This window comes from Dermacentor albipictus, chromosome 10, assembly GCF_038994185.2.
Source record: "Dermacentor albipictus isolate Rhodes 1998 colony chromosome 10, USDA_Dalb.pri_finalv2, whole genome shotgun sequence".
Taxonomy (NCBI): Eukaryota; Metazoa; Arthropoda; class Arachnida; order Ixodida; family Ixodidae; genus Dermacentor; species Dermacentor albipictus.
The window spans coordinates 6,936,191-6,953,629 of NC_091830.1; the positions used below are offsets into that span (position 1 = coordinate 6,936,191).

The window sequence follows — 17,439 nt, forward strand, 5'->3', positions numbered from 1 at the left end:
ACTACATGCTAAACGTCTTTGCATGCCCTCTTAATATGGGCGAGTTCACTTAAACAGGATGTCCTTGATGGAAAAACTGGAAAGAGTTGTGTCTTACGGTAGAGTGGGACTGGATCGCACCCAGCCGTCCTCACTATCCGATGTGTTGACCCGCTGCCTCAGCCGGCGAAGGCTCAGCAGATGTTGAATGGTCTCTTCATCCTCGCTGGACAAGTCGCATGATGATGACGACGATGATGATGATGACGATGACGACGATGATGACAAAGTCCTCGCTCTGTTGCACTGGCTTGAATCGGATGATGACCAACCCTCAGCTTCTCGTTCAACCTGCAAACACCATTATTCATTCTACGGAATAGCATGATGTATTGCAAGGGTTCCAAAACATTGTGGCCTTAGGTGACCTCCACTAGTTTTCAGAAGTGAGGAATTTTTTCTGTCCGTGCCTCATATGTACAGACACCGGCTGAAAAACCTTTCACATCTGAACAAACACCAATCGTCAATCAATATGTTCCCACTGGTACATACACAGATAAAATGTTAACAGCAGAAATATTAGTGTCCAGGCCAGGAAAGTGACTGGTGGCAATGTAGTAAAAGAAAGAAAGAAAAAAAAGGGATGGGAACGAAAATTGCATTCACTGATTCAGCTGTCATCAACGCCTGAATTAGTAACCACCTGCTTTGGCCTTATGGTAGTACTACAAAGGGGCGACCTCTAAGTGGCCCTCGATTTCGGTGTCATTGGACATGCACTGAAAAAAACACAAGAGGTTACGATAACACTAAAAGAGTTCCTCACCAGGCTGCATTGAAATTTTTGGTTATACGCCGGAAGTATTGAAATATGGTTCATTATTGATGGTTTCTTGCATAATGCATACGATGATTTACAAAAGTCCCATTCCATAATCAGTGACACTGCAAGCAGTGCATATGACATACAGGTGAATATGCATGTGACCTTTATTTTCCAGCGGGAAGCGGGGCTCCCGTGAGAAGAAGGGAACACAGGCTTTTGTTGAAAACTTTAGCTGTTTTCGCACCATGCAGCCATTTGATACTTTACAGATGTAATCTATGCACTGCTCTTGTCTGTTTGCAACTCCCAAACCTGGTGAGGACCTTTAACAGTTGGCCTTTGAATGTCCCATCAAAGGCTCAGTGTTGGCACTGTCTGCAGCTGTGCACGCTTTCATATAACCCACCCAGGGGCGTAGCCATGGGGCTCTTATGGGGATTCACAACGTCACAGGAGTCACAACGCAAGGAGCACAAATCCGAGCACAATCTGAGCACAATTATGCACAAACTTTGTGCACAATCCAAGCACAAAGTTTCAAGGGCGTTTTGACGGTGAGCGGGCTCGTCGCGGCATCTCGTGGAGGCGGCGGAATCTATGGAGCGCATGGATTTCAATTCCGAAACATTATGGGTATAAAGTTCTGATAGACTTTTGATGCAAAAGGTGCATTGACATTTTCAAAGTCGGGCTTTACATTTTAAATTCTGGAACTTTGTGGGTTTAATGTTCTTATAAACATTTGACTCCAAAGGTGCATTGACTTTTTAAAAGTCGTACATCGGATCATACAACTAGACAAGTCAAATCAATACACTATGAGACAAGTTGACAAAGCACGCAGCGAGGTCCAATGAAGCGAAGCATTGCGGTGGCTCATTTTTGCTGTCATGTCACAGATCAACATTTCTTTTTCACCAGCGCCAAAGCATTCATGTCAAGACATTAAAGCCAGCAAAGGTAACTACGTTCTGATGTATTTTTCTACTTTGACTTTTATTCGTGAGGACACATTGAGCCTCTTCAATTTTTTTGTTCTTGCTACCCGTGGGCTTGCCAGAGCCAGCTAGAGCGCATGCGCTTTTTTTGTGTTGCCCCGGCCACCATGTGGCACACTTCAATGCACATTCGTTATTCTCTGGCGGAGTAGATTTTTGCCTGGCAGAGTTTTGGAGCTAGCAGACGAGTAAAAGAAACAATGGTCACGCGCCGCCATCACTGCGAGGCTTGACGGGTTGGAACGTATTCACTTGAGTGCAACTTCTCCGGAAAGTCTTGTCTCGCAGTTTAGGATACCGAGCAGTATGTGTATGGTTCTCTGTGGACGAAGCAACTCACGTTTTCTTCAATATTCCTTCGGTAGCCACATTAATTGCTAATGAATCTAACTCCTCTTTAGCCCCTGCCAGCTCAGGCGTCCCTCAAAGATCTGTCCTGGGCCCACTTTTGTTTCTTATATACATGAATGACTTACCTACTAATGTTTCATAAAAGATATGTTTATTTGCAGACGATTGTGTGATATACCGCTAAATTTCCAATGACTGTGATGTAACAGCTCTGCAAACTGACTTAAATAGAATAACTGATTGGTGCACCATGTGGAAAATGCAACTTAACATTAAGAAGTGCAAAACTATGAGGGTTTCTTGTACTAACTCTAGTTCTCCTAATTATTCTCTCACTAATACATCATTGGAATGTGTGACCTCGTATCGTTATTTAGGAGTGACCATAACTGGAATTTGTCTTGGAAATCACATATTGATATTACAGTGTCCAAAGCTAACTGCACTTCAGGGTACCTGCGCCGAAATTTTTCTCATGCACCATCATCATTAAAACAATTACTGTATACCACTTACGTTCACTCGCAACTTGAGTATGCTTCATCAATATGGGATCCCTGGCATTCAACACTAATACACACGCTGGAAGCTATACAATACCGTTCAGCCCGTTTCATTTTAAGTAACTTGAATCGGACAGCAAGCATAACACACATGAAATGTTTATTAAACATGCCTCTCTTATCCGACCGCTGAAAACACTCACACATTTCTCTTTTTCACAAGATATATTATCATAACACCTTTTTACACATTCTTTGGATCAAGCCAGCACCTTTCATTTCTTCTCGCCGTGACCACAATCAGAAAGTTAGCTTATCGCATTTCAATACTATCATGGGCGCGAATTCATTCTTACCAATGACTAGCAAAGACTGGAACAGTTTATCCCTTCATTAACAGGTATAATTAATCCACTTATGTTTAGAAACGCACTTGAAAACGAACTTTTGTAATATACTTACCATTTGTCTTGCCTATGTGTATGTACCTTTCTCTATTGCAGCGTTTTCATCAGCATCATGATAAAAAAAGTTAATGCATTTTGTAAATCTACTGCACATAATATGTTTTTCGAACCTCTTCACCATCGTGTACATCACATTTGTATTTATATCTTTTGTACCCCCGTTTGTTGTCATCGGATGTCAACTCAATATTTGCAGTCATTACTGTTGTTATTTATTTTGTTTGAGTTACTTTTACCAATGTTTACTTTGTATTCTCTTAGCCCCTCCCCTCTATAATGTAGTATGTACCTTGCGGGTGAAATAAATGAAATGAAATTAGGTATCCAAAGTAGGCATTCGATTGAAGCCAACATGCTTTCCTTTGCGTTTTTCATTTCAGTGTCCTCGCTTCGCAAAAGCAAAAAAAGACATTCTTGCGGTGCCGCAAATTGTCGCATGGTGAAAGTTCAATTTTGTTACTTCTTCTTTTGCAGAAAGTAATGGGCCATGGGACAGTTCAGTTGCCGGATACTCCTATTATATTACTGCGGTAGCAATTATATGGACACTCCATTCGCATTCCTGCCATCGCCGTTGCCCTCATGTTCCGTATAAAGTCCAAGGGTGATGACATCGTGACCGCGCGCTGCATGCTGTATGTGTGAGGGGGGGTGGCATGGTTGAGCCAACGATGGTGGCTCAGTCTTGTGTGCACAAAGGAGAAAAGTGGGGAGGAAGTGCGCTGCTTCCTGTCGCACGTGATACATCATGAGGAGTGGAGGGAGGGGGCGCTGTGATCTACGAATATGTGGTTGCGCAACATTTTTTTGCCTTGTTTGACGCATTAAATACAGTGACTTTTTCTTAGATAAATAGATTTATTGGAGACTTATACGTATATTTAAATATCTTGTTGCGAGGTTTTGTGTATACGTGCAGTGAACTTTGTTTCCAGTGACACTTTTTTGCCCGTCATCAAGACCTATATTCGTATCTGTATATTCCATTGTATCTTTGCATTTCTAATGTATGAGGATGAGTCAAATGAAAGTGCACCAACCCATACAGCGCAATAATGGTTTGGTTCGTTATCTGCGAGGCATACGCGTAGCACACAGGCATCTACAAAACATTTACAAAAGTGACATGCAGGTGTGAGGATAAAGGTTCTTTAGTGCTCTCACACACTGGGTTGAACATGTTTGCGTGACATAATGGATACTCTAAAAGTTGAAGAGTGAGGTGTCGTGAGGTTTTCGACAGCTGAAGGTGTTTCCCAAAAAGAAATTAGTTGCCATATGGCTGCCGTGTACGTTAAACATTGCATTTCATTGCCCACTGTGACGCGTTAGAGCAAACGGTTCAAAGAAGGACGTGAAAGTTGCAAAGACGATCCAAGACCGGGCCGAAGTCACCGTGCAATCACCCCCAACATAATTGCAAAGGTTGATGAGCGGATTAGACAAGAATGGAAGATAAGCATCAATGAATTGGCAGGCTGTGTGAACATCAGTCACGGTTCGGGTCACACCATAATTCATGAACATCTCGGTTATCAGCTCTTGTGTGCATAATGGATGCCCAAAATTTTGAACCACTGCCAGAAGACAGAGGTTTGGCACTGCCTTGAGCCATCAAATCTGTTATCATAACAAGGGTGACGACTTCTTGTCTGCAATTGTGACCGGGGACTAATCATGGTGCCACTACTACACGCCTGAAACATGACGGCAAAGCTTACACTGGAAACATTCGAATTCACCACTTTCAAAGAAAGCAATGGCTGTCATTTCTGCTGGAAAGGTGCCGTTGACTCTTTTTCGATCGTCAGGGGCCATTACTGATTGAAGTTGCTAAACCTGGAGAGACTGTCAATCGTTTCCGACATTGTGAAACACCGGATGGGCTGCGTGTCACAATCAAGAACAAATGACGTGGAAAATTCAGTAATGGGGTCATCTTGCTCCATGACAATGCCCATCCCCACGTTGCTGATGTGGTTAAAGCAAAACTGGCAAAGTTCAAGTGGGAAAAGCTGCAACATCCGCCGTATAGCCCAGATCTGTCGCCTAGCGACTTCCACATTTTGGGGTATTCTGAAAAAACAGCTCAAGGGAATCAGATTCCTGTCGCACTATGATGGGAAAGAGTCAGTTACAAAATTTTTGAAGCAGAAACCCAAGGAGTTTTACGAGACAGGAATCACGCTACTCGTTAGTCAGTACGACAAATGTCTAAATGCTCATGGAAACTACTTTTAAATAAAGTACCCCATTTGTGATATATTTGCATTGGCTCACTTTCATTTGATTTGCCCTCGTATATTTTGCAAAATTCCTGCTTTTTGTATGTGCTCTCTGTTGCGACTGTAATTTCAGTGCAATTACTCACAATACACTACCCGTGATAGCTGCTCCTGCACAATACATTGTAACAAAGAACAGCATCATACAGAGATTTTTCTCTGGCCGTTGCATATGTACAAAAATGTAAACTAAGTTTCATTGAATTATTTGTCTCAAATTGTTCATTTCATGGCCTTTACATTTTTCATATCAGCGGTATGCACTGCTTGGCGGGTTTCAAACTGATATAGTTCTAAAGTTCATGTGATATTTTCTTTACTTATTAAATAGACAGAAAACATGGAAGCATTGATATCAGTTATTTAGAGCACAATTTTTGAAATATACGAGTATATTTTTATATGAAAAAATACATATATTACTTGTCTTAAAAGTGTGTAGCGTTCAAGAATTCGTTTGCAGCATCTTTGGCAATGCCAATGCAGTTATTATTCATGTATTTGATCCCTCAACAAGTTCTATAAGGAGCAGGCTGAGCTGCAACATGAGCTCCCCCCCCCCGAACGAAAGTTCTGGCTACGCCACTAAACCCACCAGTGTGTCAAAGAAGGCCATCATGCGTGGGTCCTCCTCCACTGACTTGTGGCTGTAGTCATGGCTGGACAGCTGGCCACTCTCCAGTACAAGATTCACATACTCTTGGTAAGTGTAGCGGCGCCGACGCATCTCGGAGTGGCTGCAATGCAAGCCACCTGGAAGTGGCAGGCTGCTCCAAAGCTGCGGCACGGTGGAAAGGCAGCGGAGGCATCAGTTTCCACCATGTAAACTGAGCTTTACGCAACTTCATGAAGTGCAAACTCAGAAAGTCTTACAGGACACTCTTTTAAAAAGTTATGACGAAGCCCCATTTTCTTAGTGCCGCCTTCTATGGAAACATGTAACAAAAAGTACAGCTGCACATTATGCACAGCAAGATGATGACATTATTCAGAGGATTATAGACACATGTGCACTGATGATGTAATAAAGAGGCACTGTGTGCTTACACCTGTATTTAGGTACAAAAAAAAAATGGCTGTGGCTTAGCTAAGGTTACGCCCAGGATGCGAAGCATACTAGCCTTTATTTTAACACGACAGCGTTAAGGAGCTCGTGTCGCAGAAAAGCCGGTGTCGTCGGTGTCGGTGTCTGCGGCGTTGCGCTTCATGAATAAATCGTTGTCGCGCCGAACGCTGCGTTGCTCGACGCTCACCGCGTCCGATGCGGCGGGCGACGCAGCGAGCGACGGCGCGAGTTGGAGCCCCGTTTCCTCCTCTGTCCTGACGTCATGGTGTCACGTGGTATGGAAGGCGACACCGCCGCGCCTGAGGAGCTGGGTTGAGCTCTCGTAATATGCTTCGCATAAAAATAATGCTTGTTCTTGTATTCTTGTGCCAGATCAGAAGGTGATAGTGTCATGCACAGGCTCACATTGAATAAGGGGCATTCCATAGCAGATGCATTAAAGACATTGGAAGTAAGTCAAACCTCCATATGATGAACATGGATATAAATAATTGTCAGACATAATGAAGTGAAACAAGAATTCGACTGGTTGGGCTTTATTTCAATGAGTAGAACCCGAATGCTACAACAAAACCGAAAATGCAAAATCAGAGGCACTATTGGTTAGAGCAGAGTAAATATATCTGCTCGCTCACAGTTCGAAATACGTATTCTCATACCAAAAATATCTAAGCATGGTCTTAGGTAGCATGGACTTCATGAAAAATGTGAACGAACAAGGGGGACACACCATCAAGTGCTACAACTTTCAACTGAAGTTTACCATGTGTGTCTCCCTTCTTTGTTTTTGTGTTTCGTGAAGTTAGCGCTACTTAAGACGATGCTTAGTGTAAACCAACTAGCCCAATTTTCCATTCTATTAACCAGAAATATCAAACTCTCAGCAAAAGCAACTGAAAATGGCACATCCTAGATGAATATGCTTGTTTTGACCAACAGCTTGGCAAACCTACAGCACCCATATCGTGTGACCACACCAGTTGCATGGTTGCATAATGACACTGTAATGCACGTTTGCAATTTAGCACTGCTTCTGTGCCATTTATTGGCATGGCAAGCCACCGACGGGCCATCAAAATTGATAGGAGACTTTCTGATGGTGTATTGGAGGCTTAGCGCTTGCGTTTATTTCACATAAATCTAATCACAAATTTATTTTTGCCATTAACAGTGGGTAAGCTTATCACCACCATCAGCCTAATTTATATCCACTTCAGGATGAAGACGTCTTACATCGATCTCCATGCAGTGATCACTTACGCTTGTGATGAATATTAAATATAATGAAGGTATTTTGGTGCCGGGCGGAGGTCGATAAACAATCGTTGCACAAGGCGCTTAAGAAATTCTGCTCTCACGCTCTTTATAATGCTTTGGTCTAGGGGATGTAGCAAGGACATGTTGTTTGGCGGCAGAAACTTCAAGCGAATGTAAGTCAAGCGAACATTCACAATGTGAGCAGAGCAGTTGTCGACAACCAGTACAATTTTTCGGTCATCCCTCCTCATTTGGTCGAGTTTGGTGAGCCACTCGGAAAAGAGTTCTCTGGTCATCCAGGCTTGCTTGTTGGCGCGGTAGTTGTACGGTATCGACATGACGTTTTTCATGCAGCGAGGCTTCACGTACTTGCCGATGACGAGCGGTTTAATTTTCTTCGTGCCTGTTGCATTGCAGCAGAGCGGGACTGTGCCGTGAAGATGTGATTTCTTCACTCTTTTGCACTGCTGCCTTTTGAAGTGCATCGTCCGGTGTGGCAGGAGCTGATAAAAACATGTGCTCTCATCCGTGTTGAAAATATTGTCTTCAGAATACGATTCAGTCACCTCTAGAAAACGATCGTTGTGCCAGGAATTTTCACCATCTCTGTCAGCAGCCTTTTCCTCACCTGAGACTACCTGGCAAGTTATTCCGTTTCTTTGGCGGAAACGAAAAAGCCAACCCGCACTGGAGTCGAACCCAGTTTTTTCAAGCGCATAGACAAATTTGCAGGCTTTTTCTTGGAGCATTGGGCCAGACACGGGAACATCTTGCAGTCTGGCATCTTTGAACCACATGAGAACAGCTTGGTCCACATTTTGAATGTTTCCCAGTCGCAGCTGTTTCCTCGTAGGAGTGAGTTACAATTCCCGATGAAGCTTGACACATCTTGTCTCGGTCTTTCAAAATAGTCGTGGTGGTCGATGGGGCAATGCCACACATGTCTGCACACATCGATTTGCTTTTTCCCTGAATAGATATCCTGCAATACGTCCAATTTGTCCTGCAGTGAAAACTGCTTTCGCTTCTTCTTGGCACCATCACTAGCTGGGTTCATCGCTGCATCTCGTGCGAACGTCACCAAACCTTTTGTCATGAAGATCTTGGCGAAGTTTGTGGTGAAGCAGTTGGTACTCGAGATGGTGACGATGATAGATACTGCGACATGGTGATAGCCACTGCGCTCGCAGTTTCTGTTTCACGCGAGAGTTGTGGCGCTGTTACTTTTAGCAGAATTTATAATACTGATGTTCCACGGTTATAAAGGGGAAAATAAACTACGTGCATTATTCTGAAATATGCACTGTATTGAAATTCGTAGTTCTAAAATATTTTTACATTTGATATATAGGCAATCTGGTGGGGATCTTAAAAATATTCAGAAATTTGAGAAATTCGTTAATGTGGCGTGCACAGTAATGAGATTTTACTCTAAAGCGCTCCCCCCCCCCCCCGTTTATGATCAACATACTTAAGACCACAGATCAGAAGAATACGTGCATACTCAGTCACCAATATTTTTGTTGCCCATGTGCACTCACACTCTTACAAGCTCACTCCCATTGCTACTAATGCTCACTAGCACTCATGTTCACAGTCGCTTCCATTCACACTTACCGGCACTCACTAAGGCTCGTACTCACGTCAACTCCCACTGACTAGCACTTGCTCACAAACCTACATCCACTCAAGCTCACCGGCACTCTCTCTTTCTACTATTCCCTTGGGGTGCCACATGGCATAGCTTCAGAATGAAATTAAATATAAGCATGTGTGCCCGTTTCATGCAGATACTGAAAAAGCGACTAGTAATGGAATGTGTTGTTCAGGATCTATCGTTCATAGTCTTCAGGTTGGTCGGTTCTCAACTTCACACCTTTCAGGACATTTTTGCGGACTGTCCTTGTTCCACTCACTCCTGTTTGTGCTCACAGCATTTGTCATTCACTAAGGCTCTTTCTCGTGCCTGTGAAATGAGTGCAAAGCAAGTGTGAGCAAGTGTACTCGTGAGTGAGCATGATGATCAATGTTTAAGACTCTCAGATGGAAGAAAGTTCAAGACACCACTCACCTTTATCATTTTCTCAACACCTGATGATGCCACAACCATGGATGCCTTGTTGAAGCGCACCTGGTTCACTATGGATCGATGTCCCTGCATTACCAGGTGAGCCTGCCTCACCCAGACACTCTTGCCATCTGTGCTCGTCCTGTCCTCAACATTGTCGGGCAGCTTCCAGGCGTAGAGCTGGAAGTTATCTGAGCCTGACATGACATACTCATCCCGCTGACCCGCAAAGCAGCAGCTCTTCATGGTGCAGGAGTTGCAGTAATCAACGTGGTCCAGCTGGACCACAGGCTGCCTGCTCTCCAGCCAAAAGACAGCTGGTGGTCGGCGCCGTCGGAGAACCAGCACTCGGGTGCCTCGATCGTCAAAGCGCACACTCATGGCACTCTGCATAGCGCCATCATGATCATAGCAGAGCAAGTGGTGGCGTGGACGTCGCACGTCCCAGAGAGCTGCACCCTCACGCGAGTTGGCTGTGGCCAAGAGCCGCGGCTCGGCGGGGTTATAGGTGACAGCATGGAAGGGTGACTTGGAGGTGGCCAGGAGCAGGGGATCGGAGGACCTTGGCTCTCGCACATCGTACACGAGAATGCAACCATCGTCGCTAGCACTGGCAAATACATAGTCATTACCAGGTTGCACTGATAAGCCGTAGACTGCTTCATCATGCAAGAACACATCCCTGGTGGCACCCCTGCAATACAGAGTGAGGGCGTCACACTAGGATCACTAAAATCGCAACACAATTTCTTTATTTGCAATCATCATAATGGTGTCTATACCTTCCTCCAAAGCTTTCTTTCTTTCCTTTCCCACCCTCCTTCTCCTCCTAGGGCCTTTCTGTTCCCAATCCCCTTCCCTATGCAGAGTAGCACGTATGCGCCTACGTATACGCCGGCAGGACTCTCCGCATTCAATAAGGAGCTTTCTGTCTCTCTTCAAAGCAAAGAGCGAGTTGACGTTACCTCCTGCTTCATCATTGTGAATTTTTAGATTCTTCCAGTTTGTCACACTTTAAGAGTAGACGTAACGTTCCTCCTGCGGCACTACTTATTCAATACAACTTCTGCATGTTACTGCTTCTTGTTTTCTGTTTAACATGAGTGATTTAACACTTGCTAAGCCCTGTAAGACAGGGCACTATATATGAGCTTCTTTTTATGGACCTAGTTTGCGCTAATACCTTCACGCACAGTTTATGCCTGTGAAGCATTGATCACTGGAATGTATTATTTGGTGATAAGCAATCCTTATCCTGTGATCAGGTTGTTTTAACACAATTAAATATATTCAATTTTACATTATTCTAATCCATGCAATCGAAATTACGTACATGTTACTATGTGTGTATTATCGTGATGATATTATTTTTGTTTGTGTAGATCTGTTTGACTTCTGCTAAACATTATAAAATCAGCAGTATTTACATGCACACACACAGACAAACAGAAAGATAAGCTTTAACTGCACTGTGTCACGACTGATTCAGGGTAACTGGTGGGTGCACTTCACCCGAAGTTTACTCAAGTGCTCCAGTAAATAATGTAGAACTAGCATTACAAATACAGCAACAGCATATAAAATATAATAGCACTGCTTTCGAAAGCTCATTGCCAATGAGTCTGCCCATCAAGAAAAGGATGTTGAACTCCTTTCGCCATTTGCTACTGTTTCAACTGGAAAGAATCACTGATGATGAGCATCATTGTTACCATCAATGGTGTCCCAAAACAAAAGAAGTTACAGGCATAGGAAAGTAACAAAGGAGGCCATGCTGTACAGAATGTCATGGCATATTCAAGTGGCACCTACTACGTTTGCAACTATGTAGAGGCCTCTCAACATTGGAGACAGGTTAAGCATGCCTCAGCTGAATGTTTACCTACTCTCAGACCGATTGAGCCACATGACCTCAATCATGCTCCCAGCTCGGAAACGAGAGCACCTCTGCGCGCTGAGTTGGAGCACGGTGAACTATGGTGAATGAACCACCAAATATGTACAGCGTGCTCTATTTCGACAAGATGAATGTAAACATCACCACGGGAATGCTTGAAAGTGGCTAGTCAGATGTTCTATCAGTAATGAAAGCAGTCAAGTTCATAACAAGTGCATCCTTGCAAACAGCATAATAGCGTCATTAAATGCTTTGAACATATACTCACGTTGCGACATCATGTATCACGACTTGTTCGTCATTACCTGCCAAAAGACAAAGGTGTCAGTGAGGGCACTACTACAAATGCCACAGTCACTGAGGGAGGGATACATTTTTAAAGAAAATAAACACTGAAATTTGCATAATGAAACATGAGAATTTTATTTTGCCTAGTTCAACATGCCGTATGAGCAACACCACTTAGTGCAGTTTCTGTTACGATCCATCACTTAATCTTAAATATGTGCGTGATGCAGAAAGCTTTGACAAAGTATTCGCAATGGTTTCTATGCAGTACATACATCACTTAGGGCTGCCAACTGTCCCAAATTTAGTCGGACAGTCCCAACTTTTGAATACATGTCCTAAGTGAATGGACCTTATCAGGAGGACAAAATGTTCCAATTTCACTTTTCTTTTTTTTCTACTGAATAAATAAATAATATTTCCTGTTTATAATGCCTGCAGCTTGGTAGCACACTCTTCTCTTTAGTCTTCTGTTGCACTGTCATAATCATAAAGGCAGTTTCATTTTTGTCATGGTTCTAGTTCTGCTGCAGGCTCTGAACCATTGACAGTACCTTAATCTGTAATGGTAGCTGCGTTAGCCAGGCGACTACTGCACTTTTTTCATTAAAAATAGCAGGAGGCTAGCACTAAAATGCAACTCAGTTGCATGTACATACTGGGGGGTCGTGATTCTGACAGGGAAAATAATCGCCAGCCATCCCCCTGACCCCCTCCCCAATCCTGACTTCGCTCACAGAAGAGTTGGCAACCATAGCATTGCTGTTCTGAGAGGGACTTCTAACCACTTCAACAGAACTAATTCTGCATTACTCTCCTTTAAGTAGTTGGTTCACAGATGCTGAATGTGGGCTAATCAAATGGGCTAGGCAAGAAAAAAGTTGATTTGATTAAAGTTTCATTCAGCTCACAGTCATTACGTACAAACTAGATGACAGGGTGCTGTAGCTAGGTAATGTGTGCTCAGGATGAATACAACAAGCATTATTTCCTTTCTAGTTAATCCTGTCTTGTATTTTTCTTTCCCATACAGTCAATTACATGGTTTAGACAAAGGAAACCGAGAAAAAGCTATCTCCACAGTCTCACAACGCAGCCTGGTATTTACATTTTCACCTTCTGCTAGTATATTGAACGACATTACAATGTAGTTTTACTGGCTACTGTTACAGGCTGCTCACAAAAAGCTTCTTCTAAGATCTTGTGGTTCGTGAACTTTGGGGTCAATTGTACTGTAGTTTCCCTTTGCTCGTGGCTTTCACTAACAATAAATAAGGACAGCTGTTAGAAGCACTCATGTGAATCATGTTCTCACCAGCATATTCATTAAGTTATCCTACTGCCGCATTGAACGACCCTGGGTGTTACTTTATCTGCTTTTATGTCTCAAATATGTATCACCGTCACATTCTCTTAATACAGGCTTTCAAGTTTTGCAGGTGACACAACGCTTGATTGAACATCACTGAAAGCTTCCAGTTCAAAGAAATCTAAAATTTCTCTGCTCATGGCCAAACCTCCACACCTACATTTATTTATATTTTACACAGTACAGCAGACCAGAACAGGTCACAAGCAGGAGAAGGGAGCATAATACCACGCTAGCAGCCCATTCAGCAATAATTTCACTTGAGCAATTCATTCAGGTGAAGTCTTCCTGCACTGTAATCTTCTAGACAATATCCCTGGCTTTAAAGGGTCCCGAACTACCCCTCTGGCTTGGTGAAATAACATAGTCTGCGGGTAGCATATGCTGCTGTGAACACCTCAGCCAACTCTTAAAAAAATAATTATGGAGTTTTACATGCCAAAACCACTTTCTGATTATGAGGCACACTGTAGTGGAGGACTCCGGAAATTTTGATTATTTGGGATTCTTCAACGTGCACCTAAATACAAGTACACAGGTGTTTTTGCATTTTGCCCCCGTCAATATGCGACTGCCGTGGCTGGGATTTAATCCTGCGACCTCGTGCTCAGCAGCCCAACACCATAGCCACTGAGCAACCACGGCGGGTCTCAGCCAAGTCTTGCTGTTGTACGTGGTACGTGGAGCTCGCAAGCGGATCGTGAAATCACCTCTTTCTCAAATGCTCTCTTTTCAACAAAAGCCTGCTTCCATACTCTCTTATGGAGGCAGGCTTATGCTTTATTTCGTAATAAAGCGGATTCCCATACACAACTGCCATTGGTAGCTGCGGTTGACTACATAGCATAGATACCGTGGCAGCTGCGGGGTACTGTCACGAGTCCACAGGCTAAGCGCACAGTGGCTCGCTGAGGACAACTGCATTTGGCTTATGTTTATTGCATAGTAGGCACCAAAATCGGAAGTTGTGACATCTACGTTAACATCCAAAATGAAATTTGAACTGCACGACACGGTGACCATTGGAAGGCAGAGTGTTGTAGGCACACCCTGCTGCGCCGTAGCTTTTGCAGTGCGAGGCATCGAAGAAGGAACAGGCGCACAGCAAAGGCCGTGTTTGATTGCCAATTACTCTGTTTCTGCTAAACACATTGAGGTACCTTTTGCGGCAAAGTATTTCTGAAATATCCTATTTTCACTTCAAATGCTTTTCTCCACTTCGATAAAATGTGGTTCAGTGCAACTAGATGCTGCCTTGAATGAAATGTCTTGATTCATGTGTGTCAAGGGAAACACTAAGTCAACACAACTAAGGTTCATTCCTTCAGTGCTGATGTTTCACAGTTGCCGTGCAATGTCCTGTCATTGTTGACATAGTACCGCATGTAAGAAATTTACAACTTACAGCTCCTATTTCATTCACTGCAGACATTGTGGGAGGCTTGAATGAAGCATTGTGAAGGGCTTATGCTTGGTGTATAGGGCCTTACATTTCTTCCGCATTAAAATGCAAACAGTGTGGAAAAATGTACAAGTGGTAACAAGGTGAAGGCGCAAAGCAAGAGGAGCACTAATATGAAAGGGAGCACATCGCCGTTCCAAAAAACAAAGTGCGACCTCAGACCTACCTTGATAAATCACTTTTCCCCACCCTTAAGTCCATAATGCGAAATTTTTAGATGAGATGATGACGACTGCTAAACCAACATTACATCTCTGTTGACTAGCTCCTTTTGATCAGCCTGTTTATTATACCTAATGTACTAATACACATGAATAGCTAAATTGACTTAATTATTTATTTTATTGATTACATCACCACAAACAGCTTGGTACCCTTTGAGTGGTGCACTACAGTGCAGATTGAATAGTGAATGTAGCAGCAATAACACATAATAAACATGCATAAGTACACACACGAAAAGCATAATAAACATAATGCATGGACCAAGACAAAGCAAAGGACAATAACATATAATTACTTTAATAATTACGTTTATTTTGAGTTCATTATGTTATTTCTTCACTGTTTATTAACTGAACGGTATTGGTGCGTCAAGAAAAAGCACACTCTGCCTGTTTTTCATGCAGATATCACTTCCATACAGCACTGTCTGCATTGCTTTGCAATATTTTGAATTCTCTGTGAAATCCACTGCCAGCTGCTGTTCGTAGGCCCTTAAGTTTTGTCATGCAGTTTGTGTCAGCTTTTTGCCAGGGATACCCCTACTCTACGAGTTGGAAATGAAGTGAGTCTGGAAAAGCCTGCACCATTTGTATGTTTTTGACTTCAGCTCTAAAACAAGACCAATTTATGGTGTCGCATGCAAACCAGGTTCTGTCTTAGCTCCTCTGTGGGTCAACATACCGGCTGAAAACACAGTCTTGTGGTACGAGTCAAAGCAGAGACAGAAGATGTTGCTGTTATGGTGTCCTTTCATGGCGTGTGGCCGACCTGGCCCTGAAATGGCTTCCTGTACATTCCACAAAAGCACCCGCTGGTCGTCTCCCCCTGAAATGAGTTGGCCAAAACACATGAATCAGCTGTCAGCACATCTACCGTGGTTGTTGCTTTAACCGTTCAGGTTTTCTTGAACTTGTTTCCCTTGTGGGAAATCTCCGTCTAGATGATTGGCAGGGGCTACCGACTCAATACGCCTGCTTGTCAGATGACCATCCTCGCATATTTGCGCTGCCACACGCGGTGGCCCTCGCTTAACGATCACACACAACACATTTATTCAAGGGTAAACATTCGGCAGATATCTGCCTGGTTGGGGACAAGTGAGTTAGAAGGAAAACTCCAACCAACGCCTCACGTCATCTCACCCCTGAAAGAGGAGCCGGTCGGGCTCCGAAACATCGGGTATTTAAAAATAAATCTTGGTTGGAGTCTTCCTGCTTTTTAACGTACTTAATGCATCGATCTGCTGCGACATCGTGCGTTTGAATCGAACCCGATCGGGATCGAGTTTCATGATCGCTTTTGGCTGCCTTCTGCCGCCAGAGCAAAGGAGCCAGTCGTAATCGAGGAATTCGATGGGACTCGATCACCATCGAACGCGCTCCATGTGAATGGGTTGTTAACACATTAACAACTCCTGATGGCACCGTCCATGGACACAAGTAAAGCTCTGTAGCAACATTTCAAAAACTCTAGCCACAAAGCAGTTTGACAGACACCGCGTCAGAATGCGCGTACGTTTCTCTATGCGGTTTCAGCAACTTTCCTGCAACCTGTTGATGTCAACGCTGAATGTGCTCTTAAAGGTTTTCTCTACGCAAGGCGAACATAAGGAATATTGGGTTAAGAATGAACACGGAAAGCCAGCACGCGTCTTGCGTTAAAAAAAGAAAAGCAAGGCTACTGATCGGCGCACAAACGGGCCCAATACGATTGCTGCGCTGATTTGCTCATGGACGTCGGTGACACTCACGAGTGGATGCAGAAGCAACAAGATAGACAAGATCACTAATCCGTATGACATCGGATGGAAATAATCTGCTGAGAAGTTCTAGAAGACCTGATACAGACGGCGTACGGTCCATCCTCAGAGCGCTAAACCGCAAGATGACAGCGCCTTACCTGAGACAAGCCAGTCACCGTCATTCGAAAATTCGATGGCGTTAACGCATCCATAGTGCGCGTAGAGGTCTTTGCGGAACAAATCGGGACCGAAGACAAGACCGTCGCGGATCAGGGCGTTTCTGAAGCGAAGATCAGCGTCGTACTGCCTCCGGGAAGCGTAGTCGAGGATGCTACCTTTGGCTCGGCTTCGCAGGACCATTTCGTTAGTCGATGCTGCTTGCACTCATCTCACAAGTACTAGAAGCACGTGGCGCTTGTGGGAAACGCTTTCAACGAAAAGTGCGCGCGATGTTGATGTGTATAGTCCCATAAACTGTGACCATCAACCGCGCGTCTGCCTTTTTCCATCACGGCTGGTGCTTGATGTTCAGACTCCCATATTGACTTTGGCTGGCTTCCTTCAGTTTCAGTTTCGGTTGTTCTTTGGAGCTTCTGGGTGGAGAAACTGCATGTCATGCGAAAGGCGCTTCGCTTCGAACATTACAGTAATATT

At 43.8% G+C, this 17,439-nt stretch overlaps 1 protein-coding gene across 1 annotated transcript in view; it reads right to left on the minus strand.

Annotated features, from left to right (window-relative positions):
• LOC139050555 (DDB1- and CUL4-associated factor 5) overlaps positions 1 to 17,332 on the minus strand; it is a 22,641-nt gene extending 5,309 nt beyond the window's left edge. Inside the window, exons 1-6 of the mRNA XM_070527086.1 lie at positions 16,944 to 17,332; positions 15,726 to 15,869; positions 11,969 to 12,005; positions 9,807 to 10,497; positions 6,008 to 6,190; positions 98 to 330 (exon numbers count right to left, since the gene is read on the minus strand). Coding sequence (XP_070383187.1) covers positions 98 to 330; positions 6,008 to 6,190; positions 9,807 to 10,497; positions 11,969 to 12,005; positions 15,726 to 15,869; positions 16,944 to 17,145 — 1,490 coding nt within the window. The 5' untranslated portion in view covers positions 17,146 to 17,332. The remainder of the gene's footprint in view (positions 1 to 97; positions 331 to 6,007; positions 6,191 to 9,806; positions 10,498 to 11,968; positions 12,006 to 15,725; positions 15,870 to 16,943) is intronic.
• Between the last annotated feature and the right edge of the window lie 107 nt (positions 17,333 to 17,439).